Source organism: Pipra filicauda, unplaced genomic scaffold, assembly GCF_003945595.2.
Source record: "Pipra filicauda isolate LSUMZ 115617 unplaced genomic scaffold, ASM394559v2 scaffold103_size3290846_pilon, whole genome shotgun sequence".
Classification (NCBI taxonomy): domain Eukaryota; kingdom Metazoa; phylum Chordata; class Aves; order Passeriformes; family Pipridae; genus Pipra; species Pipra filicauda.
In genome coordinates, this window is record NW_024103474.1 from 1,503,995 (window position 1) to 1,526,857 (window position 22,863).

A 22,863-nucleotide genomic window follows, 5' to 3' on the forward strand; every position below is an offset into this window, starting at 1 on the left:
GAACTCCTCAGTCTTGTCTTGAGGGTCCCATCTTCTCCCTGCCAAGCCCCCAAGGAGGGGACAGGGTCCAGTACCCTTCTCCCACAGCCCCCTTCTCCTCAGTTTGCCTGGTGATCTGCAGCATCCCCATGGAAAGCATTTGTTTCTATGTGGGGAAACTGAGGCACAAAGCTACAACAGCCATGTGCAGGTTGCGCTGGGCAGACCTTGTCTGGGCTGCCTCTCCTCCTGCCTCACCTTCCTTGGCTGTGATTTGTCCCCCCTCCCACACCTGGACCTCCATCCCCCAGCACAGTGCTGTGCCCCAGCTGCAGGGAGACAGTGGTTGTGATGACCAGTGGTCCCTGCACAAGAACAGGGGTACTGGGCAGGGGGAAAGGCAGCAATGCTGGCTGTGGGCACCTCAGGGGTCCCTGCTCCTCCCTGGGGCCAGGAGGCAGGGGTCTCATTGCCCCAGTGAGTATGTACAACCTACAAATAAATACCACCTCCCGTGGGAGGGGGGAGTGCATGTGTCTGTGCGTGTGTGTGTGCGTGGATGTATATATATATATATTTATTTATTTATAGATATTTTTAATATTAAAAGGGGGGAAAAATAGACCACTGTGCTAGCAAAGTCCCTGATGATGGTTTCATGTATGCCCATAGGCCTCTGGCTGGTGATTCCGGCGGTTTCGAGGCTTCTTCTGGTCCTGCTGCTCCTTGGCTTTGAGGCCAGCCAGCGGCTGCGGGGGGCTGGCAGCCGTGTGCCGCCAGTAGCCCTGGCAGTACTGGTCCAGGAGTCCCATTTCGGGTTGGGTGAGGAGCTGCAGCAGATCCTGGTAGCGGGGAGTGGGGGCACCCGGCAGGCCAGGAGGGGTCTCCGCCTGGACCAGCACGGCGTGGACGGCGCGGCTGCTGAGGACGCGGAGCTGCACCTTGGTCACCGTGTGCTTGAAGTTGTTCTCGGTGGCGGTGCAGGAGTAGAGGCCGCTGTCACCGAGCTGGAGGGCGCGCAGCAGCAAGCCCTGCTCCGTCCGCAGCACCCGGCCCTCCACCCGCAGCTGGGGGACAGAGGGCACGGCTCAGCTGGCTGGCACATGGCACCCCCTGCACCCCTGCACCCCCGGAGCAGTGCCCTGTCCTACCTCTTTCCGCCGGTCGCTGTTGTCCTTCTGCAGTAGCCACTTGACGCTGGCCTGGGGCGAGCGGGGCTGGCACTCCAGGAAGGCAGTGCTGCCCTCCACCCCGTACTGCACGGCCTCCACCGCATTCTTGTTGGCTGCAGGGGGCAGCCAGGTCATGCATCTCCAGACCCACACCACTCTACACTCCTGCCCTGCCCACTGATCCTCCAAGGGAGAGCTCCCATCCACCTCCAGCCACACACCTGCTGGGTGTCTGTCCATCCATCCATCCATCCCCCCTCATGTTCATCTTCCTCTGAAGTATCCATATACACCCACGCATTCATTTATGCACCCATCATTTGCAGTCATCCTTCTCTCCACTGTATCCATTCATCCATCCATCCACCCATTCAAATCTGTTCAATCTGCTCCCCAGCATATCCATCTATCCATCCATGTTCCACCCCCAATGTATTAATTTATCCATCTATGTTCATTCTACTCCCTAATGTATCCCATCCATCCATCCATCCACCAACACCATCTGTGTTCATCCTCATCCCAATGTATCCCATGTTTGTCTTCCTCCCCAGCATATCTATCCATTCATCCACCCACCCACACAACCATCCATGTATCTTCCCACATATCCACCCACAAAATCATCAACCCACCCCTGTATCCCCTGCCTCCCGCCCTCTGCCCTCAGCCTCCCCTCCCAGCTGCCCCTCATGCCGTGGGGCCATGCCCCACACCTCCCTCACCGTTGGAGTTGTAGCCACGGCACTGCCGGATGGGGTTGCCGTGCCTGATGTCCTGCCGCCGGCTCCGCCTGTGGGGAGGCAGGAAGTGAGAGGGGGAGCCTGGGGCTGGGGGGTCCCTCCCTGCTGCTGCCCCCCGGCCCCCCGTACCTCTTGGAGGAGGCGGAGTAGCGGGTGCAGGCGCTGCCGTCCCAGGCGCAGTAGGGGTCCCGCGCCAGGCAGCAGTCGGCACAGGCCTCCCCGTACACGTCGCAGCGGTGCAGGGCCAGGTGGGTCACGCCTACGGCCGAGGACACATACAGCTGTTGCTGTTGGGGACAGAGAGCACAGAGTGAGATGCTACCTCATCCCCACCCTGCAAGGACCCCTGTGAGTCTCCTGCTCCAGCACAGTGGTGATGCTGGGCAGTGCTGTGGCTGGGCCCGTGATGGGATCTGCCCACCCGGCCCCCTGCCATGTGCTGTGACTCACCCTCTTGGAGGAGATGGTCATCGTCTTGATGGGTGCTGGCACCTGGACAGGGCGGGAGTGAAGAAGATGGAGGGGTGACAGCTTGGACTGAAGCTGCAGCCCTGGGGTGGGTACCTCAGACCCACCACAGGCAGCTGGAGCAGGGGCAGGCAGGAGGAGATGTGAGGGGGCAGCAGGCTGGAGGGCCAATGCTTGGAGTCCCTCCAGAGCTGGCCAAGGGGTGGTTGGTGTCCCATGGGGCTTACTGATGTCCCAGAGGGCTGGCTGGTGTCCCAAGGGGCTGGTTGGCTGGGTCAAAAACACTCATCAGAGGGTGCAGGACAGGTAAGCCCTTACCTTGAACACCTCAATCTCTTCCAGCATTAGCTCCTCTGTCTCCATGTCATCCCGGGGGAGCACGATGACCTTCTGCACGGTGCCCCGATCTGCAAGACACCATGGTGCCCAGGGCCTCAGTGCCACCTCTGGGCACCTGTGCCCTCCCTGCCTGGGAGGGGGGTCCCTGCTGAGACTGGGGGTGGGAAGGATCCCCCAAGCCCATCCCCATCTCTCTCCTGCTGTGGCAGGTGACTGTGCCTGGGGTGCAGTGTACCAGCTCAGGTCACCACCTGTGGCTAGGGACTGCCACCACCCAGGGCAGCATGGGGACAGCAGCCAGGGAAGGACCACGATGGATCATGGGGGCTCTGGGATATGAGTTAAGAGAGGGGGAAGCACTGGGTTGAATGATGATGTGCCCAGGATGGGCACTAGGGTCTGGGAAGGACAGGGCTGGATGCCAGTGCTTCTAGGAGGGGCAAGTGGGCAGGGGAGGCACAAGGTTGGATGATGGTGGGCTTAGCATGGGCAACAGGAAGCATGTAGGATAGATGCTAGGATCAGGAATAGGGTGAGGCTGGATGATGAGGCCCCTCCCTGGGATGGGCACCAGGGCAGGCAGAGGATCAGGTTGGATCCCTAGAATGGGAGATATGCTGGATCGTTGACTTCAAAGATGGGAACTGGGCTAAAGGAAGGACCAAGTTGGGTGGTTCGGTCCATAGGATGGGCACTGGGGCAGGGGAAGGACCAGGCCGGAGCCTTGAGGAGGGGCAGGGATCTCGGGGGGGAGGGTGGTCTCAGCCCCTCACCCCACTCTATCGTGGTGCAGGGCACCGTGCTCTGGCCAGCCCTGGTGGTGCCCGTGCCCTCCGGGGCCGCGCCGGAGCATGCTGCGTTCCCCGCGGTGCGCGGCGTGGGTACCTGTGCCCAGGAAAAGCACCTCATAGCGCCCGTCTGCCGCGTCCACCTGGTCCACGGCCACGGTGGTGAAGCGGTAGTTGACGTTGGTGCGGACCACCAGCGGCTGGCGGTGCGTGGGGTACACGGCGTGGTACATCAGCGGGTGTGAGCGCATGAAGTTGATCACTTCATCAGGGTAGTCCTTGGTCGACTTCATGGATGGGGTGAAGGTCCCCCCAGGGCACTGTGGCACAACCATATTCAGGTACGGGTCCGAGGGTTCCAGCTGCCTGTCAGGCGCCAGCTCACCTCCCCATGGGTGCCCAGGGAGTACTTACGGTGCCCGGACGGGGATAGGGCATTTTGCCTGTGTAGGGCATCCACTGGTAGTTGGGTCCCTCCTTGTGTGCAAAGGGCCCGTTGAAGACCATGCGGATGTCGGCCATGGAGTAGACACACACGGCAGAGCCCTTGAAGACTGACCTGGGAGGAAGGATCTGCTGCCACCCTTTGGCTTGGTGCTGCCTGCCCACCCAGCTGGGACCCCTTCCTCTGCTGCACTGTGCCAGGAGGGTCAGCACTCACCCCGAAGCAGAGAACACGGCGTAGATAACAGGGTTCTTGGTGTCCTGAGTCTGCTGGATGAAGACGTCCTCTTGGGACAGAAAGATGGAGGTGTCACCATGGGGAAGGTGGGCAGGGGCGCCAGGGCATAGGGAGAGCGGCTACCCATGGGAAAATACGGTGAGGGGCAGCAAGGGTGTCCCCAGCCCTCCCCACGGTGATCCCCAAGCCTGCAGGGTTAGAGATGACTCCTGTCTCCCTTCTCGCCCACTCACGGAGCTCGTCGAAGTGCGTTTCAATTCCATCGGGTCCCGGCACGGAGCAGACAAGCCGGGCCTTCAGGAAGGTGCTCCACTTGTTCACAAGGCAGCAGTGGCCCCCATCGTCATTCTGCAACAGCGACACCCCTGCGGTCAGCCCTGTGCATTCCCCTTCCCCCTTCCCTGCCTGCTCCCCTGCCTGCCTGTTGCTTGCTCCACCTACCAGGCAGATGCGCCCAATGCGGGAATAGACCCCAGGGCTCAGCGGGGCATCGGCTGACTTCTCTCGGAAGAAGAAGTAGAGCTTGTCATCGTTCCTCTCGCTGCTGTCAGGGATGAGCTGGGCACGAACGAAGGCTGGGTCTGGAAAGGCACGACACAACATCAACCCAGCAGCACTCCTGCACCATACCATGGCAGGATGTTGAGCCTCGCTCTTCTCCAGCATCATCCTGCTCCTGGCAAAGCACTGTTGTGGTCACAGGGTGAGAGATGAAGAACTGGGTCTCTCTGGTGATCATCAGTGCACCAGGAGGGGCTCGGAGCATCCCTGAGGACCTGGGAGCATTCCCAAGGAACACAGGTTGAAGAGATCCATCAGCTCTACGAGCAGGGTGGTGGGAACCAGTCTTCCCCCCAGAAGGAAACACACAGCATGGAAGCTTCTCAGGAAGCTTCTCCCTGCCATCCATCAGCCAGTGCCCAGCCTGTGCTGACAGCTCCCCTTCTTCGGGTTACCGCCCCGCCGGCTCCCCGGCCTGGCAGGATCATCCCATCTGCTCTGCTCTGTTTACTCAGCTGCCGTCCTGCGGGCAGGGGTGCTCCGAGAGGGGCAGGATGAGCGTTCGGGGTCACCGACTGCAGGCAACATGGTTGACATCTCAGCCCTGCAGAAATCCCTGCACGGACACCGGCAGAGCCAGCCCCACCGGCTGCTACCCAGCAAAGCTCCAGGCATGTCTGTCATTGCCCCACACAGCTATCCCTCTGCTCTTTTGCATCCCTCCATCCATCCATCCATCCATCCACCATCCATTTATCCATCATCCATCCATCATCATCCACCCATCCATCATCCACCCATACATCTTCTGTCCATCCATCCGTCCACCTATCCATCAGTCATCAACTGTCAACCATCCACCCATCCACCCATCCACCCATCCACCCATCCACCCACCCATCCACCTGCCCATGCTGGTTGCTGTCTCTGTCTTGGCAGAAGGATGCAGTATGACACGACAGGTGTCATCTCTAGGGCTGGAGCCATGGGGTCCCCAGGGCACCTAGGTCAGCTGACACCTGAACTCACCGTTGAGCCAGCGGGAATTGTACTGGTCTGTCCTCATGGCCGTCTGCTTGCCCATGGTGCGGAAGATGGCTGCGTCCGTGCCCATGAAGTCAATGTACACACCAGCATAGAGCTCTTCATCTGCAGAGGGCAGAGATCAGCCAGGAATGCCCCCCAGTCCCATCCACCCACCTTCTCCAACTGCCCCAGGCTTCATCCAGCCCCAGACCCAGCTGGTAGTCACTGGGCAACCAAGAGCCACTGCCTGTGGCCATCCCAGAGAGCTCTGGAGGTTGGTACTGGCCTGTAACCAGGAACCCCACCTCTGCTGGGCCAAGTGCCCAAGGACTGGGCATCCTGGGTGCCCAGCCATCACTGCTGGGGCAGTAAGGGGTGGCAGGGGCAGGAATCTGACTTCTGGAGGATATTTGGACAATGCAGAAAGATGGTGGAAGCAGCTGTTCCATCTTGCCTGCATGTTCCCTCTGCCCAGTGCTGGCAGCACTGGCCCCAGGGAGCCACAGGACTCACTTATTAACGCAGAGACGGTGTCTACTTTGGGGTCGTAGGAACACTTCCCCTTGCCTGACTCCAGCCTGTCTGGCTCCAGGTAGAAGATATAATCCTGGAGAGGTAAGCAAATAGAGGAGCTGATTAGACTTTCACCCCTCCATCCCCGTGGCACCTTCCAAAGCCCACCAGGAGAGGCAGCCTCCTCTGGGATAGTGCCTAGCAGTGAGGATGGATGTGGATGGACCACAGAAGGGGTCTGCAGGTCTCCCGGGAAGCTGAAGCCCCTGTGAGCGACTCCTCCAACAATGCTGGGTGCTTCTCCATGCCCTCCGCCACTTGGAGACTTGGTTGAGCCACCAGGCTGAAATAGGACATCCATTCCCCAGATTCGGAAAAACATCCCCCTTTGGCTGCCTCTTCACTCCAGCTGGCTGTGCCGCACATCACTGCTTGGTCAGATCCAGGTCACACAGTTCCAACAGCTTCAGCAAGCAGGGTTTGGCCTGTGGCATAGCTCAGCTGCCAGACCCACCATGCTCCTCTTGCCAGGACCCATTTTCCAGCGGTTTTCTTCACAGGGTGAGATGCTGTGTCTGCTCCATGAGATGTCTCCCCACTGTCACCTCTGCCATGGCCAGCCCTGGCACCATCACACATCCACAGCCAGGGGTGAGACTGACGCTGTCCCCAGAGACCCACACAGAATCCTCCGCCGGTGCCACCTGGGGGCAGGCAGGGCCAGGTTGGCCAGCCAGGTCACCCCTCACCCTGGCATAGGGACCACCTTAAGCTGAGATGAAGCAGCATCACAGGAGCATCCATGGGAAGCCTGGGCCTGGGGGGGGACCTTCAGCAACCAAATCGGGCTGGTGGAGCTGCCTGCTGGCCCTGTGCCCTGACTCTGGTGCAGGGCTGATGGACATGGTGACAGCTGCCCTCCATCGAGAGGCCAGCAGGGTTCTGCAGAGCCCCAGCTCTGGGAAGGGCAGGAGGGGGTGAGGAGCCAGGATCTCACCATGAGCATCTCCCACTGCTCACACCAGCTCCTCCTCCTGGGACACCCAGCCCTGGAGATGGACACAGCCATGTTTCTGCCATCCCCATCGCTGCATTGTGCAGGCTGTGCCACTGTCACCATCACAAATGCCTCTACCCAGTGCTGGCCCTGGTCCTGAGCTGGGCAACCCCCTCACAGGGACAACCTGTCTCTCTCCAGTGCAGCCCTTGCCATGGCTGCACCATGTCACCCTCCCAGTTGGGCAACCCATGAGCCATCATGGTGCCAGCCCTGCTGTTTGGCTTAACATGTCTTGAAATGCACTGGAGTTGCTGGGAAGGTGCCAGCAGCCCCCAGGGAGCTCCTGCTGGGGCACACACCCTGTCCCCAGCATGGAGGGAGGAACTGTGGGGACCCGAGGGGACTGAAATGGCAACGGTGCTTCCCCAAGCTGGCAGCAGGAGCTGCCAGGCAGATGCTCACTGCCAACATCATCCTGTGCCCCCCCAGTCACCCCAGGGGCAGGGGAGCCCCAGGTTGCTGTGGGGTGCCCATGCCCCATGTGCTCCCTGGCCCATGCACTGCCCCATGTTAGTCCGGAGGGGAGAGGCTTGGGGGTGACACTGTCAGGGTGGGCTGGACACTGGGGTGTTCCCAAAAGCCAGGATGCTGTCACCTCCCTGAGCCCACTTGCCTGTGAGGATGACATGAGTCCCTCACAGGGCAAGACAAAGCAGTTGTGATGTTTCTGTAGACCCTACCCAAACACCTTCTCCACATCACATTGGCATCCTCCCCTGAATCATCCTGAGCCCAGTGGCTCTGCCAACACATGGTCCCACTTCTAAGGGACATAGCAAGCTGGAAGCTGGGCAAAACTGGTGGTGGGCAGAGAGCCACCATCCCTGACAGTGTCCCCCGTGGAGGGGATCCTACATGGACTGGGAGAAAGGAGTTAGTGAGAGAAGGAGAGCCGACGCCAGGCCGGTGGCCGGGAGATGCTGTGCTGAGAGGGAAGGGGATGGCAGGGCTGCCCATGGCACAGGGCACCTGGACCGGGGGTTGGAAGCATGCCAGTGGGATGAAGGAGCCCGCGGCTCTGGCGTGCCCCTGGGGACAGGTGGGCACGGCTGCGGCGGGCTCCCAGACCGGTTCCCACCTTGCTTTGTGCTGGTCTCGGGCTGAGGGGGCTGTCGGTGGATCTGCTTTCCCGGCCTCCCGGCTGGCTCGGCGGAAACCCCTGGGGAAAAGGAGCAGGGCAGACAGTTAGCGCTGGCAGGGGGAAGGACCCCCCAGGGCAGGGGCGAGCGAGGGACCCCAAGAGCCGGGGTGATGGATACCCATGGAGCAGCAGCACTGCAGTCCCCCTGGGTGATGCTTGTGGGGGTCCCTGAATGCTTCAGGCTGGGGTGGCCTCTGCTCTCTCCTGCAGAACTGGGGTGCCCTGGCATGGGGCAGGAGAGAGAGGAGAGGCAACTGCCCACAGGCAGCCAGACTGGGCTCACACCTGGGGATGCAAAAATGGCACCTGCCACCCAGTTGGCAGCACCCTGTACCAAGGAGCAATACCCCAGTACCAAAGGTACTGGCACCATGGGGTCACTGGAACCCCCAGTCCTTGCCACACTGCCGCTGGTTCTGCTGAAGGGACACATGCACCAGCACCCTTGGTCCTCCTCAAATGCTGCCACTGCCCAGCCTGGTCCCAGTCCAGTCCCAGTCCAATACCAATTTGGAGTGGCCTGAGCAACATCCACCTCTCTCAGTGCCCATGCCAGGCTTGGGAGCACTGAGGCAGACATCCATCCTTCACATCCAGCGCCGTGATCCTCCCTCGGCTTGGGCTAGTGGCCCTCTCTCCAACCACAGGAAAGGACACAGCCTGAGACCTACCACCCCAGCACAGAGGTGACAGATACCTCACAGGGCTTGGGACTCCTAGAACACCTGTGTTGCTACTTGCAGAGACTGGCTCCCTCCTGGGGCTGAACTGAAAGTGCTCCTCTGTCTGCCGTGCATCCGGTCTGGTGGCATGCAGCTTCAATGCCACCCTCTCACTGCATGTTGTGGTCCTTGGGGCTGGATGACATCCATCAAGGACAACCCTGATATGGCCACATGTGCTGGCACAGCCCCTGCCATGGTTCTTCCTGTACAATGCCAGTGTTGTGGTGTCGGGCATCCTTGGAATCTGCGGTGAGGGGCTCAGCAGCCTGGTAGTGGGTGGCACAGTGGGTTGACATGTTCCTCGTCCTGGTGGAGATTCAGCAGCGGCTTCAGCCAGCAGGGTGGGAGGGCATGTCACGTGGAAGCTGCCATTAGGTTCCAGACAGGGGGGTACAGTTCCAGTGCGAAGAGAAGTCCTCAGTCTGCAGAGATGGCTCGGCCCCACTCAGCAGCACAACACCGTTAGCCACGGTCACTCCCAGCCTGCCACTGCCCACCCAAGCCTCTGCCCCCCTCACCCCAGCACCAGCCGGCAGAGCTGAGCCCTCATGCACCCTGCTGCAGGCCCATGGTGGCTGTGCCAGCACCACCCTGCCCAGCACCAGCTCAGCACCCCATCCCTCCCACCCCTCACCTGGGCTTTGCGCCCGCGGTTGACAAAGGCGCAGATGGGGTTGTAGGCACCAGTGCCACACACGTAGAGGTGTGTTCGGTTCCAGGGCTGGATCAGGCGGATGAAGTTGCCACACTCCCCCTGAGAAGCAGAGTAGAGGGTATCAACCCCAGCAAGGGGCCACAGGTCGGGGTGGGGCCATGGTTGGTGTGGGCATGTGATGGTGTGATGTGGGCCATGGGATGGAATGTCATTGGATGGCATGTGACATGGGACAGCGTGGATCAAGGGTTAGCATGGGCCACAAGGTGTCAAACCAGAGAGCCCAGCCCTGGCTGGAGGGAGGAAGCAGCATGGGGAGCTCAGCCTCCTACTCTCCCGGGAAGCTCTCCTTTACTTGCATGGCTGGGACAGAGGGGGTGGCAGGACACTGTGACACTCTGGAGTGCCAACCCATTCCAGCACAGTTGCAGATGCTGTCACGCTACAGGGGACTCAGGGGATGGCTTTTCCAGGGTAGGACACAAGGACATGAATTTCCCTCCAGTGCCCTCCACCAGCCCTCCTCAGCTACCAGAAGGGGGTTCATGGTGGCCACTCACGTTGCTGTTTTTGCCTGACAGGATGCACTCCTCAATCCTCTGCTGGGACGCAGGCCAGTGGATCTGCAGAGACACCAACTCAGGGGAGACCAGGGCTCCCACCCAGCCCCATCAGCACCCACCACTTCCCCATCAGCACCAGTTGAGCCCATCATGCCCATCAAGCTCTTGCCCTGGCATCGAAAACGCCCCTCAGATGCCTGATTGTCCTTCTTCCACCTGCCCCCCCCGCTCTGTGACAGCAGCTTACGATGAGGGGCTCGCGGTTGATGTCGTGCAGGTCCAGCGACAGGACGTAGTCCTTGCTGCCCACGTACATGCGGTCGTGGTCCTCGTCCTTCAGCAGGATGCGGTAGTCGCTGGAGTTGAGGAGGAAGTTGAAGAAGTGGGCTGTGCCCGTCGCCTTCAGCTCTAGAAGGGGAAAGCACCCCAGGGTCAGCACCCCAGGGACTCCCATCCTCCCCAGTGCCATTCCTGCCCCTGAGTCCAAGCCTGGTCCCAGCTACAGGAGGGTGAGTCTTGTGACAAGAAGTGCCCACCTCCCAGGCCATGGTGCCCACCTTCCAGTCTCATAGTGCCTTCTTTCCCCTCCGTGAGCACCATGATGCTGTCACCTCTGTGCAGGACATGGGACAATGACAGAGATGCTCATGGCCACTTGGGACAACCAAGACTGGCCAGGAGAGAGGGCAGCAGGACCTGGGCTCAGGAGACCCAGCGCACCACAGCAGGGAGTGGAGTTCACCATTAAGATAGGGCAAGAGGTGGGGGCTCCCTGACATGTCAGCCCAGGGACTAAAACCTCTGGCATCATCCTTCTGCCCTGTGACCCCATGCCCAAGCCAAGCCTCTGGCTCTTAGGATGGGGGAGTTGGGACCCCAGGGAGCCAGCTCCTGGGGAGGGGATGAGCCTCTCCCCTACCCTGCACACCCCACCCCCCTTGGAAAGTTATTTTTAGCCTGAGTGTGGGAGCAAGGAGTGAAAGAGGATAATGAGGGTCATGAATATTCACAAGTGCAGTGAGGCAGCCAGATGGAAGGCAGAAGTGCTGCAGATGATGTGGGCCAGTGCCAAGAACCATGAGGCAGGGGCCGGGACACAAGTGAGACAGAGCACGCTACCCTGACAGGACACTACCTGCCCTTGATGCCACTTTTTGGAGGTGTCACCCCCTTTTGATGCTACACCCAGATATCAGATGCCACCTCCATGGGATGACATCTGCTCTGGATGCCTCTCCCTTTGGAGGTGCCATCCCTTTAGATGCCACCAACAACCATCAGATGCCACTCCAAGCCATCAGATGCCATCCCCATAGGACATCATCTTACCCATATGCTTCCCTTTGGAGGTGCCACTCTCTTTAGATTATACCAACAGCCATTGGATGCCACCTCCTTGTGTTGCCATCTCCCTCTGAAGGCAACCCCTCTGGAAATGCCACTCTTTTTGGAGGTATAACCCCCTTTGGATGCCACCTACAGCCATCAGATGACATTCCCATAGTACACTGGTCCAATGAGTATCCTCACCCAGTGGAGTTTGTCCCTTTGTGCAGGCACTGGGAGCTGGGAGCAGCCCTGGGGACCCCCCTTCCTGGGGAGGAACAGAGAAGGTCCTGCAGGTCAGAGTCAGGAAGGAGCCTGCTGGCTTCCAGGCAGGGCTGGGCAGGGCTCCAGTGGCCAGCTGCCATTCCCAGTGGGAGGCCAAGTGCCTGCAGATCTCCCTGACCTCCCAGCCTCGCAGAGGACTGGCAACATCCCACCAGTGTCCCCAGGGTCCCTTCTCATCCTGGGCACCCACTCTGTCCCACGGCTGGCAGTGGTGCTCCCCAGTCCCATGGTGGAGCCCACTCAGCGCCGCTCAGCTGTGGTGGTGAGGCCAATGCACTCCAGGCACCACGGGGTGGGAATGTCCTGGAGCAGGCTGCAGGAAACTGCATCATGGGACAGAAGATCAACCTTCCCCAACCTGAGGGTCTGCCCTTCTGCCAGGGCTGGATGGACAGGACAAGCACAGTGGGTATGAGGAGGGGCTGGCAGTTTGGGCTGCAGGCGGGGGGTCCACGGCAGAGGTGGGATGGAACAGTGCCAAGGATGGAGGGCTGGGGAGCTGCTCAGCCACCCACGGCATGCTCCTCCTCCTGCCTGTCCCATCTGGGCTCCAGATGCTCCCTGTGGCGGGTGCTGGCTCGCCTGCCACCCATGGTGTCCCTGGTCTGTCCTGTAGCCTTCCCTGCCTGTTCCACAGTGTCCCTGCCTGTCCCATGGCACATTGGGTCTGGTGCCTGCCTGTCCCATGTCCTGCAGCTGCCCCACTGTGTGTGTACATGTGTGTGCCCCACAATATGTGTGCGCGCGCGCGCTGGTGCTTCCCCTGGTGGGACACTGATGTTGGTGGGGACTGGAGTTTGGGAGCCAGGAAAGGGCAGGGCAGCTCCAGCAGCGGGTGAGGCAGAGCAGAACAGCTCATCCCCAGCTGCCGATGATGTAACTGCATGCCCAGCTATCCCAGTCAGGACAGAGACACCTGGAGCAGGCAGACAGGAATGGCAGTTAAACAGGGAAGGAGCCCCCATGACAGGACAGACCCCCATCCTCACTGCCTGGCCTGGGGATGCCAAGTTCAACCTCCCAGGAGACATGCTCCCATCCTCGCCCTCCTGGCCAGGACCCTGGGGCTGAGCCAGGCAGCACCAGGACACTGGTGGCAGAGGGTCCCATGACAGTGACAACTGCAAATATCTGACAGCCACTAGGATGGGCGTCCCCAGGACTTGGCAGGTGACAAGGCCAGCAGCACAAAAGGCCCTGGCCCCCCGCCGGGGGCTCCATTCAGCCCCCCACGGCCCAGCGATCAGAGGGGGCACTCCCTAGGCAGGGTGGTGACAGATCCACTGCCCCGTAACGCCCTCTCTAAAGGCGATGGAGGGGCAGGCGAGCCCCTGCCCCAACCTCTGACCTTCCAAACCTCCATCCCCCTGCCCTCCCTGCCTAATCCCCTATCGACACTGTGCTCCCAAACCTGCCCCCAGCAGCTGCGGGGTGTCCTGGGGCTGGAGAAGGGGCACCCCCGGGCTGGAGAAGCCGGCTCATTAGCTGATGCGCCCCGATGAGCATACGCTCTCCTGCACCCCCATTGCCAATCCCGGCACCAGCAGAGCTTCCCTGGCTGGCCGGGAGCCTAATCCCATTTTAATTGCCCAGCACCGGAGCCAGGAGCTGCTCAGGCATCACAGCCAGGGTGGCCTCCCTGGGGATCGTCCCCTCGCAGCATTCCGTGGAGCCCCCAGGCACTCACCTCCCCCAGAATCATTCTGTGGCCTTGGGCGTGGAGATTTAATTACCCTGCACCCTCAAGCAATGCCAGTGGCCAGGAGCCCGAGGGCTGGCAACAACGGAAATGCTTTTCTTTGCCGATGGCACCACCGCCCCACTGCACGATCTGCGAAGCCAAATTCCCCCTGCAATGCCAAACTCGGGCTGCATTCCCAGCCCTGGCAGCTGCCCATGCTGCCATCCTTGCTGGCTGCCACCACTGGCCTGCACGGGCAGGGGTGAGCAGTCCCTACCCATCACCCATTGGCATGGAGACCCAAAGCAAAGGGGAGATTTGGGGAATTCCCAGTAAACCAAACACCCCCAAGGGCTTCTCACCCCACCCTAGCCCTCCAAATCCCCCTCGACCCCCTCCCAGACATCACAAGGGCACCAGCATGAAGAGTTAAATGCCATTAGGACCTGAGCGGGGCACCTCCCCAGGTGCACCATCACTGCATTCCCCAAAACCAATTACAGGCGCTCTCACCTAATTAGATTCTAATTATGGGCTTGTAGCGCATTCAACATAATTAGCATGTAAATTACACGGCGTGTTTATATTCAATAACTGCTCTCCCCCCCCGCGGCTGGCGGAGCCAGCGCCTTTCGGGAGCCCTTTCTTTGCATGAGGGAGAATGAATTCACTCTAAATGCCGATGGAGAAGCCCAGCATTGATCCCAAGGGAGCCTGGCACAGCAGGGATAAATCCCATCTCCATCCTGCAGCGTTTTATCCCACAAATTTAGAAGCATGTCCCAAATTTTGATGATGTTCCCTGCTAATTTTTTCCCTACTTGAAATTTGGGATGTAGTAGATGATGCAGTCAGAGAGGCAGGATAGGGAGCAATGCCAGGAGAGGGATGGGGGGCTGAACATGTCCCCTCGCGTGGTTAAAGCATTTGTTGTTATTGGGGCTGATCAAAGAGCTGGGTGGGTCGTCCGATGAAAGCAGAATTGCTTATTTGTTTGAGCGTCACTCCGCTACCCCTTGATGGGTTATTTATGATGTAATTAAGCTAATTACATGTAATAAGAGAGTTTCCGTGGCCCCCAGCCAAGCTCTTTTCCCATTTAACCGATTCACAGGTGGGAGGAAACCGAAGCTGCCTTGCAGGGGCTTGGGAGATGAAATGACTCTGGCTCCCGCTCGCTGCCTTCCACTCCCGATCATCTCCAGCCTCCCCGGAGCACCACCCCATGCCGGCACTCGTGGCAGGGGACAGGTGCTGCGGCCGCCCGGGTCAAATCCCTTGGGATGAAAGCGGTGCCGGCCGGGTGCTCCGTGCAGCCATCGCCGCCCGGCCGGTTGGGTGCAAGCCAAAAAAAAAAAAAAAAAAAAAAAAAAAAAAAAAAAACCAGATTTTTTCAGCCGAAACCGCTGATTCATCCCCCGGCCAGCCTGCCCCAAGCGCTGGTGGGTGGATGTGCCCCAGCGAGCAGTGCTGGCAGTGGGGAACCCCATCCCTACTGAGCATCACTCCGCAGTGGTTACCCCGAATCCCTGCTGGGAGCTGGGTCAGGGGATGCTCCAGCAGCAAGAAAACCCCTTCAGGAAAGAGCTTGGCTTCAGAAAAAAAGACTTTAATCCCCCCAAAAGCAAAGAGCTGAGCCGAGGTGTCCCCACCCGCCGGCTTTTAGGCTTTTTTTGTTTAACTTTTGGACATTATTTCCTTCCGCAGCCCCTGAGGGCAGGGCACAGTGCCGGGCGGAAAGCGCTGCTGCTCCGGGCCCTCTGCTCTGTGCCCAAGCAGCACCAGAGTAGGGGGAACACCCGTGCCAGGACCCCAAGAAGGGCCATGCTGCTCCATAAGCAGCATTGTTAATTTGAGGGATAACTAGCTTATTAGATACAGGCTTGGGGGGGATGAAATCACACCGGGTTTTTTTTTGGGGGAGGAGGGTTTAAGGAGCTTATGGAGCTTCGCAGCCGGAGCCAGGGAGCTCAGCCCCAGCAGCAGCCGGTCCCAGCGGGTGGGGGAGCCCTGCCACAGCCCCCCACTGTCCCAGCCAAGGAAATCCTCTTAGGGGTCAAAGAGTTCAGCCCCATGTCCCCGCCTCCAGGGCGCGGGAAAGGGGACTGCGACATCCCCCTGACCTTTGTGGGGTCTGAGGAGCAGTGTGGGGATCCAGCACACCCCCAAACTCACGCCAGGGTGGGGACCAACAGTGCCAGCACTGCCTGGCACGTTCCCAGGACTGGCTGTCCCCAAGCCCTTGGCCCTTCCTGCACCCCCGTGCCCCCCCATGTTTATTCCATCCTGCTGTCGCCAAGTGGTGCCCACAGCTGCGGCAGCTTAGGAGGGCGCCTGGGCGGCCCAGGGACACAGTCCCCTGTCCGGGCTCCTCTCCAGCCATCTGCCACCCCCTGGCCTGGATCAAGAATGCTGATATCCCCTGGCCACCGGCAGAGATGCCAGCAGGGTGAGGGGGGAAACTGAGGCACGAGGCAGGCAGGAGAGAGGGCACACAGGCGGCTGGCAGCGAAGCCAAGAGGGGACTCCATGCTTGATTTATTCTTTCTAAAGTGATTTTTTTCCCCTTGCAGGAACTGCCCTGCCTCTCACCCAGCCCCTCCCTGCCAGGGCTGCCCCTGCTGGACGTGGGCCACAGATTTTCCGAGAGGTGCCAGCACGGCTGTTCCCCTCACCGTGGGGAGCGGCTCCTGTTTTGAAGCCCCACGGACAGTCCTGACCTCGACGGCTTCCCACAGCGATGCGGGGTGAGAGCCCACCCTTCCTTCCCGCACGCTTTTCCCACGCCGGACAGGGAGCAGGACATGGAGGGATGAATCACCATCATCATCACCTCCTGCATCCTCGTGGGGAACGGGCCAGCCTCTCCGGTGCCTGAGCCCCCGGCCCGGAGGAAGGCCCAGAGGAGAGGGGGCCGCAGGATGTGTACGGGAATGGGGGGGGGAATTTCTAGCAAGGAGATGATTAAAAATATCCACCCTATTTCTGGCCAGCACTGGGCTGGGATCTGGGAAGAGCTGTTGGCAAAAGGGAGCTGTGCCGGAGCCGCTCCCAGCACTGTTCTTTCCATGCCGGTCACCTTCCTCCTGCCGACACACGGACAGGAAAGCCTTGAGAGGAGGACAGACGTAAGGACAGCATGGGGGTGACGGGATGGGGGGAGGACCGGGGGATGACCCTGCCCAGCCCATCAGGGCACAGGAGCTTGGCTCCCACCCCTTCCCTATCGCTTTGGTATTTTATGTATGTATTTTTTTTAACACACTCGGAGACGCCGGGGCTCCGTGGAGGATGACGCAGGCCCCGGGGAGCTGCGACAAACCTCTGGCGCGCGATAACAAGCAAAGGCAAACAAACCCAGAGACGCTCTCGGGGCTGGCAGGGCTCCAGGCAGCGTGGCTGCTGAGGCACGGCACTGGGGGACACACACGGGGACATGGCGGCCCCTTCCCCAGCACTCTGCCGTGCTTATGGCCACCTTGACCCCACAGCGCAGTGCCTTGGCACAGGGATGCTTTAGCCAAAGGGATGTTGGTGGTGGGGACACTGCACCCCAAACCCAGCAGCATCCCTTCAGCTGTGCCCACACCAATGGCCTCCAGGTTCTCTGTGGCACCACGGCCATGTCCCTGATGGCAAAGTCCAGTCCAGCTCATCACAGCAGTGTCCCCCAGCCCAGACCCATCACAGCCAGCCCCACTGCCTGCATCTGTCCTGGGGGATTTGGGGCCAGGGATATGGGTACCAGCCCTGGCTCCCCAGGCAAGAGGAGGGGCTGGACCCTCCAGGATGTGCCACTGCCATCCCACATCTCATGGTCCCATGACTTTGGGGAGGCTGCGGACAGATTATTAACTCGGGATGCTGCTCACTAACAGTTCAGTGTGTGGAGTCCAGCTGGCCCTTGAGGAAGACCCCAGGATAATTCTCTGCTGCCACCACCGCTGCAAGAATGCAGGCAGGGAAGAGGTGAGTGGCATCCCTTCCCAATTCTGATGTGCTTGGATCCAGCATGCCACTGGCATTTCTTCTCTGTGTGTCAGTGCAAACCAGTCCTTCTCCCACTGCAAATCCCCTCTCTGGGCAGCAAGGGCAAGGGGAGCTTTGCCAGACCTCCTAAGACAGGAAGGAGTGGAGAACCTGACACAGGCACTTGGGTGATGCTCCCAGGTCCCCTGAGTGCAGCCAGGGGCCCTTGCTCCAGCCAACCGGGACGAAAAAATACCAAGTCCAAACCAGCCCCCAACATGCAGCTTAACCATGTCTATCTGGAATTCAGCTTCCTCCTGGGACACACCATGGCAGTGGGCACCAGGTCCAACTGGGGCTTCACTGGAGCCTCCCCTCCCCACAACACAGCTGTGAGGAAGAGATGCTCTGAGCCAGGGTGGGGAGGCATCCCTACAGCAGCCAAAGTGCCCCAGCAGCCCCCAAAATCCTCAGAAAACACCTTTCTGAGAGGAAAACTCTGCCTGCCTCTGGGGAGGAACTGCTCACTGCTTTCCAGCCTGGACTTGTCCCCAGACTCTTCATACCAGCCCTTTTTCCTGCCGAGACCAGCCCGTAACACCCTTGACTAGCCCTGCCCTGCCGTGTTTGCCGCCAGCCCCCCGGCCCCTCCTGCCCTGTGCTCATCCTCGGTTCTGCCACCACATCCTGGGCTCGCCGGTTCGGTTCCTGACTGGAGGGCAAAGGCACGGTGGGACAGCACAGCAGGGGCACAGGCAGCAAAAGCAGCACAGCCCCAGCTCTCCCAAGGACTCGAAGGGGAGGCAGACACGAGACTCCTCGTGTCTGTCACCTCCTGACTCGCATGCAAGCAGACAAACCCCCAGCAGGGACAATTTCCATTCCGCTCCTCGAGGTTTGCAGCCCCCGGACTTGTCTCATCGGCCCCAGCCCACCCCACTCAGCATCCACAAAGCAGGAGCTCACGATAAACCCCTTCACCAATTTGCACCCCAAAGCTGACCTAGGGGTCCCCCCACAGTTCCTGGAGTTTGTGGGTGGGCTGAGCAGCCCCGGCATCAAAGGGTTAAACACCTTCCCCCCACCCGGCACCCTCCCCTCCTGCCTCTCCCGGCTCCCTGCCAGCTCCCAGGCATTAATACCAGCTGGGGGGGTCGGGGCGGCGTCAAGCTGCTGTCTGGAATCGGGGTGCCGCTGGGGGGGGCTTCCTGCACCTCAGCATCCACTTTTGCCAGATGGAGAGAGCTACCCACTCACTAGGGAAAGCATGTTGGGGGAATCAGGCAGGCTACCAGCCCTCCCAGACTGTGTGTGCTGGGGCAGACTGGGAGCTCAGCCACACCTGAATATGGATTCCCATGGAGATTTCTGGGGATGCAGCTTGCTGATGCCCCCCGAGTGAGAAGAGGAGGAGGAGCAGCCTGCACTGGACTGCCCCTGGTTTCCTTCATCTTGGTGTCCCACCCTACCCCCCGACTCCCACCGCCAGGCTCTTACCTTTGAAGGAGAGCTGGACCCTGGGAGTGGCCAAGCTGTGGTCCTTAGGGTGGGCAGCCCGCCAGCCCAGAGTCAGCAGGGTGGCCCAGAGGAGGACGCCGACCACGGGCATGGTGGGCACGCGCCTGGGCGCTGAGATCGAGGGGAGTCCGGGGGGGCTGAGCCTGCCAAGGACGGCACATGGGGGAGGGATGTCAGTTCACTGCACCCACTATCCCCCGGGGGGTACAAGCCCCACATCTCCCCATCCCGCTCTCCATCATCTGCTGGCAGGCAGCATCCTCTGGGGAGGGCTGGAAGTCAGCCCGGGGGGCTGAACTCCACTCTGCAGGCTGGAGGGGTGGGGGGGCAGGAATTGGGAAGGGGGGAGGCCCAGCCTCACCTCCTTGGGTGCCCAGCCAAGCACACAGGGCGAGGCGAGCGCAGCCAGAACTGCTGCAGCACGCTCCTCCACCCAAGCCAGTGAGCCTTGCCCAGGTGAGGAGCATCCCTCCATCCCTCCTCACACCCCCACTCAGCTGCAGCATCCCCCTCCCCAGAGGGGTCCCACTCCTAGCCCTCCCCACCTCTCCTCCCAGCCCCCAGCAAAGCTACAGCAAGCAGAGCTGGGATCAAATCTTTCCAACATGAAGGAAATCTGGACTTCATTATTCCAAGAACGTACAAACAAAAAAAAAAGGGGATTTTTTTTTTTCATAAATAAAAGAGGAAGAAAAAGAAGAGGAAAAAAAAGCCCTGCCTGTGTGCCAGGCAGCTGGACTCCCTGGGGCTCCAGCACTGAGTGGAGTCCGCCAAGCTGCCTCCAGCAAGCCACACATGCACCCCGGCACGGCACGGTGCGCAGTGCCCCCCGCGCACCCCGCTGCCCCTCCTAGAGGGACCATCCCCTAGGCCAGCCCCCTCACCCGAGGCAGTACCTTCCTGGGGGTCCACAGGATGCCCAGGGCAGGATTTGAGAGGAGGCCTGCGGTGGGAAGCCCCCCGTGTCCCCAGGTAGCTGCACGCTTGGGTGGGATGTGCTGTGCCACAGTACCGGGTGGGCTCGGGCATGCGAGGAATGTCCGGCCAGCCCAGCCAAAGGGGCTCTGCGCTGTGGCGATGGGGGGGTCCCCACCACACCACTCCCACAGGGCCATGCCCTCCGGGGATCTGTCACTGCACAGCGCCACGGGGGACAGGCACACCCAAAGCCAGGCGGATGGCTGGGAACCCTCCGGGGCACCCCGGAGAGGGATGCTGGGCTGCAAGAGAGGCAATCCCGCACCCCACCCGGGTGGTCTGGCCGGTGTCTCCTGGAGTGCACAGCACCCGTGCCGCCAGCCAAGAGTGGGACAAGGGCAGAAGCACTGTCACCAGCGGCAGGGCAAGACCCTGAGCGCGGTGGCACTGCCGTTCCCTGGGGCTTCATATTTTTTTTTCTCCTTTTTGCTTTTGGGGTAAGTAAATATTTCAATTTGCTCCTCTGCCCCTGAGCACACCCAGCTCTGTTCCATTGTACTGGCATTCGATTCCCTTTCAGGCTGCCTTCCCCCTTCTCCCACCCATTCCCGGGCTCTGCCCTTCCCATCAGCGCCGGGCTGGGACAGCCTGCACCCCCAGTTCCTCCACCAGCCAAAACTCCAGTTGGTTGCAGTTAAATAACCCCCCTCCATCCAAACCTCCCCCCTCTCCCCGGCAGCTTTAGGAAATAATTCTGGCAAATCCCACTATTGCATTTGGATGGAGCGGCGTACGCGTCAGAGACAGGGAGCGAGATGGCAAACAAAGGAAAAGAGGGAGAGGAGGGGAGCGCAGCAAGCGCAGGGCGAGGAGGGGGGAAAAGGCCGGCGGCGACTGGGGGGCACCCAGGCCCGGCCGGGAAAGGCAAATTCCAAGGAAGCAAAAAGGGAAACGGGCCATTGGAGTGCACCTTGGCCAGGAAATCTCCATTTCCAGGGTCATCTGCACTCCGGGGAAACTGAGAACTCCAGGGGAGAGCGGCCACATTCCTGCCCCCCAGCCCCCGGGCTGTCTGGGCTTGGAGGGGTTTTTTTGGCAATTAAAGTTTGGCCATTGCTGGTGCCGCCGCAGGAAGATCAAAATCCTTCTCGGCTTTATCCCCCCTCCCCAGGCTGGTCAATGCAGCGCCGCCGAGCCCAGGCAATTAGGGAAAGGTTTTCTCGGCTGGAATAGGGGCTCCTTTGGGGGATCGAACCCCCAAAGAGGGCTGAGGGGATGCCTCGGGAATGCCTTCGGGGTGCCCGGGGGGGGGGCTGAGGGGTAGGGCTGCCTGCACGCCTGGTCCCCGCGGGCTCGGGAGAGAGCAGGAAACATTTTGGGAGGGAAAAGCAATAGAGGCAGGATAGGCAGCGGGAGGGGAGCCTGGCCCACCTCCGGCCGCGGCGAGCGATGCCACAAGCGGGAAGGGGGAAAAAATAGATAATAAAACAACGGAATACAGTATAATAACGCTAAATGTCCAGCGCGGCCCCGCGCACCCGGGAAATAACTTTGCTCAACTTCGCGCTCCGGCACGACTGGCCTGTCCTGTTCCCAGGGAGCGCCGACTGTCCCCTGCGCCCCTCGCCCGGGCGCCCTCCGCGCACCCCCAGCCCGCCGGGGCGCGGAGTCCCGCCGGGGCTCGGCGTTCCACCTCGGCGGGCTCCGGCAGCCTGCTCGCCCGTGCCGGCCGTTCTCCGGGGGGTGTGTGTGTCCCGGCACCCCCTCCCGGGCACCCCTCGCCGCCGAGCCCTGCCGCAGCCCCCCTGCCCCGGGGGCTCCCTGCCAGCCCCCATCCTCTTGGACAGTCCCCCCGCTCCGAGCGGGACAGGGGCGCGCTGCCCAGCCGCGGCTGCCGGGAGCGGGGGTACCGGCACGGATCCCCCACCCCGGTACTACCCCTCTGCGAGGTGGGCAGCGCGGGGGCTCCACAGCGCCCGGTGCCGCCGCCAGCGCGGGGCTGGGGTCCCAGCACCACACCGCGGGCACCAGCCCGCGCCCCACCTGCCCACTTCACCGGCAAGTTGCGGCGTGGGGTGGTGGTGGTGGTGGGGTGAGAGACCGACCCACACACGCGCGAGTTCCAAGCGGAGGAAAGTTTCTCCCGGGGCGCCCCCCGCGCCGGGCACCCGCCCCGCCGCCCGGCGAGGCTCTTACCTCCGCGGGGGTCCCGGCGGCGGCTGCGGGGGTGCGGAGGGCGGCGGGGCTCAGCGCCGCGCCGGGGTCCCGCGGCCCCCCGCCATCTCTCGGCCGCGACTGCCGCCGCGGCCCCGGCCCGTGAGCGGCGGGCGGGGCGGGGCGGGCACCGGGCGGGGCTCGGCCCCCACTGGGCCCCGTTGCGGGGCGCCGCGGGGGGCGTCCTTTGCATGGACACGCCCTCCAGTAACGCCCCTCCCTGCCCCGGGCCGCAGGTTCGAGCCCCGGCGCCGCCCCCACCTCTCACCTCTGGCTCCGGCCCTTTGTTGCGGGGTGCAGGCGGTGCCCCCGGTGCCGTGCCAGCCCGCCGGCGGATCGCTGTTACCTCCGCGGCACACCGCCCTCCCGCCGGTCCCGGGAAGGAGGCGGATAAATAAGTGCCGTCCCTCCTTTGTCTGCCGCGGCGGGGGGCGGCCCGGGGCTGCGGGGAGCCGAGCCCCGGCGAGTCGGCGGCTTTGTGAGAGCTCCGGCGAGAAACCGTCTCTCACACACGGTATCTCCAAAGGCTGTGAGTGGGGCGCCGTCCCTGGCCCCACCTTGCTCGTTCTGCTAGCCCGCACTCCGGGTACCCCCACC

At 61.4% G+C, this 22,863-nt stretch overlaps 1 protein-coding gene across 3 annotated transcripts; it reads right to left on the minus strand.

The window, feature by feature from the left end:
* Nucleotides 1–541: 541 nt before the first annotated feature.
* Nucleotides 542–22,600, minus strand: SEMA3F (semaphorin 3F). 3 transcript variants are annotated; one of them, XM_039378845.1, is made up of 19 exons: nucleotides 22,535–22,600; nucleotides 19,114–19,277; nucleotides 10,603–10,763; nucleotides 10,353–10,415; nucleotides 9,772–9,891; nucleotides 8,350–8,430; nucleotides 6,212–6,305; nucleotides 5,702–5,821; nucleotides 4,613–4,752; nucleotides 4,405–4,519; nucleotides 4,151–4,220; nucleotides 3,904–4,048; nucleotides 3,587–3,809; nucleotides 2,681–2,769; nucleotides 2,345–2,386; nucleotides 2,024–2,181; nucleotides 1,877–1,944; nucleotides 1,131–1,264; nucleotides 542–1,046 (listed from the first exon to the last, which is right to left on the minus strand). In XM_039378845.1, exons 2-19 carry the CDS (start codon nucleotides 19,223–19,225, stop codon nucleotides 636–638), a joined length of 2,346 nt encoding a protein of 781 aa, XP_039234779.1. In that variant the 5' UTR covers nucleotides 19,226–19,277; nucleotides 22,535–22,600; the 3' UTR covers nucleotides 542–635. The 3 variants fall into 3 exon arrangements, with proteins under 3 accessions (XP_039234779.1, XP_027583522.1, XP_027583533.1); XM_027727721.2 differs by lacking the exon at nucleotides 22,535–22,600 and adding an exon at nucleotides 22,249–22,283; XM_027727732.2 differs by lacking the exons at nucleotides 8,350–8,430; nucleotides 22,535–22,600 and adding an exon at nucleotides 22,249–22,283.
* Between the last annotated feature and the right edge of the window lie 263 nt (nucleotides 22,601–22,863).